Source organism: Bipolaris zeicola (assembly GCF_000523435.1).
Source record: "Bipolaris zeicola 26-R-13 unplaced genomic scaffold scaffold_660, whole genome shotgun sequence".
Classification (NCBI taxonomy): Eukaryota; Fungi; Ascomycota; class Dothideomycetes; order Pleosporales; family Pleosporaceae; genus Bipolaris; species Bipolaris zeicola.
Window position 1 is genome coordinate 1 of NW_006912709.1, and position 2,147 is coordinate 2,147.

At 48.0% G+C, this 2,147-nt stretch overlaps 2 protein-coding genes across 2 annotated transcripts; both read right to left on the minus strand.

Moving 5' to 3' along the window:
* Positions 1-134: 134 nt before the first annotated feature.
* COCCADRAFT_113599 (uncharacterized protein) lies at positions 135-1,469 on the minus strand (the record flags this gene model as incomplete). The annotated part of the gene is made up of 1 exon (XM_007720801.1): positions 135-1,469. One exon carries the CDS (start codon positions 1,467-1,469, stop codon positions 135-137), a length of 1,335 nt encoding a protein of 444 aa, XP_007718991.1.
* A 55-nt stretch (positions 1,470-1,524) lies between these two features.
* On the minus strand, positions 1,525-1,850 carry COCCADRAFT_10497 (uncharacterized protein; the record flags this gene model as incomplete). Its single annotated transcript, XM_007720802.1, has 2 exons — positions 1,525-1,656; positions 1,734-1,850. 2 exons carry the CDS (start codon positions 1,848-1,850, stop codon positions 1,525-1,527), a joined length of 249 nt encoding a protein of 82 aa, XP_007718992.1.
* Positions 1,851-2,147: the final 297 nt, after the last annotated feature.

Genomic DNA, 2,147 nt, shown 5'->3' on the forward strand with positions numbered 1-2,147 from the left:
TGGTTGAGACGTTACGCGTTGTAGTATCAACGTCGACACGCTGGTGGGGAGGTGGCCACTCGCTTGGGGTGGCCACCCGCTTATGAACTACGTTAGTGTATAACTAACTATTCTAAATTTTAGTACACTATAGGTTACTGCCCGAGATGAGGAATAAAATGTTGCCACATAGTGGTTTTATAGCAGCTTAATGGCAGGGAACGCATAGCCGCAAAGTCTTCCACAAATATATAGAGTCGCGCTAAGAGATGCGTAAAACAAAGGAGCTGCAGCAGTATAGCTGTAAGAAGAGGAAGAGAAAGCCGAGGATTCTGACTAGTGGTATTGTTTCTTATCCAGTCCCAAATCGTGCGAGGCCTTGGCCGTAATCCTTCACTCGTCCGAGATCTAACTTTGCGCCTACTAAAGGGGATCATGCTGGGGCTCTGATCTGTTTCCGCAACATCTAGATCCTTTCTGGCCGCTATGCTATACCCGAGGTAGGGCAAGATCCTAAATGTCATTTCTGTCACAACAAAACAACCAACTAGAGTTCCAAGAGCAGTTAAAGACGCTACTCTCCAGAGTATTTGTTCCCTTTGTGATGGTAGGCTTAAGTGCCAACCTGCAATGAATATGGCACAAAACCCAAAGTAGTAAATAGCACCTAGGCTAAAAAACCAAGTCGGAGTCTCGGCGCTACTGAAGTTGGAAAATCGATCAATTGGGCGTACGCGAGTTCCAGCAGGTATACCAAGTCTTCGAATTGCAGCTCTGAAATGAGCCCAATAAATCATCCAGAACCATTCCCTGCGATCGAGGAAGTCCAATGGAGTGTGACCATACGGTTCGCGTGCAGCCTCACCCCCAGTCAATAGTATTTCTGTCATGCTTGCATTGGTGGTGAGTATTTCGGATACGCTCACATCAGCTGGTTTATGCCACCAAAAGAACATGGTCGGCAAGCTTGCGTATACGAATGCCACAGTAGTCAATTCGAGAGCTGTTAGACTAAGGTTTTGAGCAATTCGTGTGAAAAAATTGGCTAGAAACCAGACGGTCTGGATAACCATCAGAAATCGGGTCAAATTATCGACTTTGTTCCGATCCAAGATCCGCCCTGTCATAGCCGGAGGAATTGCGACGTATTCGTGTTGAATTAACCAGAGGAGTTGTTTTGCGGATATAGGAAAGGGAACCCAATCGCGTGTTTGTAAAACAAAGCCGCCCATTTCTGCAAAAAAGGCATGCTGAGGCGACCATTCACCGATGTTAGCGGCCTTGAAGTCCTTCACAGATTGTCTCGCAGCGAAGTATTGGCCACTGGCGGCCACCGTGACGACCTCTGGTGTGAACAGAGTCAGAATGAAGATCATTGCTTTACGTCGTAATTTTGTCCCATTCGTGTCATGATGACCTGGTACGTTGAGGCAGAGCATCGACCAGCAGCACAGGAAGATAGTGCTCATGCAGGCCCAGAGGATATCCATGGTCCCTCTTTCGCGAGGCGATGGAGTCCAGCCTCGCCGGAGCTCTTGCTCTCCATTAGCCATTTGCAAGCTCGACGTGTTCGCAGACCCGACCTTCGACAAAGGCTGCGAAGTCACATAGGCGCATAGACTCAACGTTAGGAAGGCCAGTTGAGAAAGCATAGTGAAGTGGTGGTGTGATGGACGGCTATAGATTGGTAAGTGATACTGATGAAGTCTTTATGGACAGGGACCCCGTATTAGTATAAGGGATGATCAACTTACGCGCGAGAGATAAGGATTTTGGTGAACCTGATACTTCTGCATAAGTTGCATGAACTCGAAAACATACTCCCAAATATAAGTTTGCCTTATAAGAAGATTGCTAAGACATCTTGACATAACGTACACAAGCATGTAGACGCGGACCCCATCTGAGCCAATTGAAAAGCCCCGGGTAAATCTATTACTACCCCATCCCAAGAGCCTTTCTCGTAATTTAGGGGAATGTTACATGCATAGTAGGGTCAGTGCTCTGCCAGATGCTGGATCCTGGCGCTAAGGTGGCCAACATGAAAGCAGAGTTGCCGTGGGGCAGATACGAGTGTGGCGCTGCCGAGCTGTTATTGTGGCCCTTGCACTGCATGCGGATGATGTTCTGCTCCACAGTCTCAAATGCGAGAGCCGAATGCAGCCGCA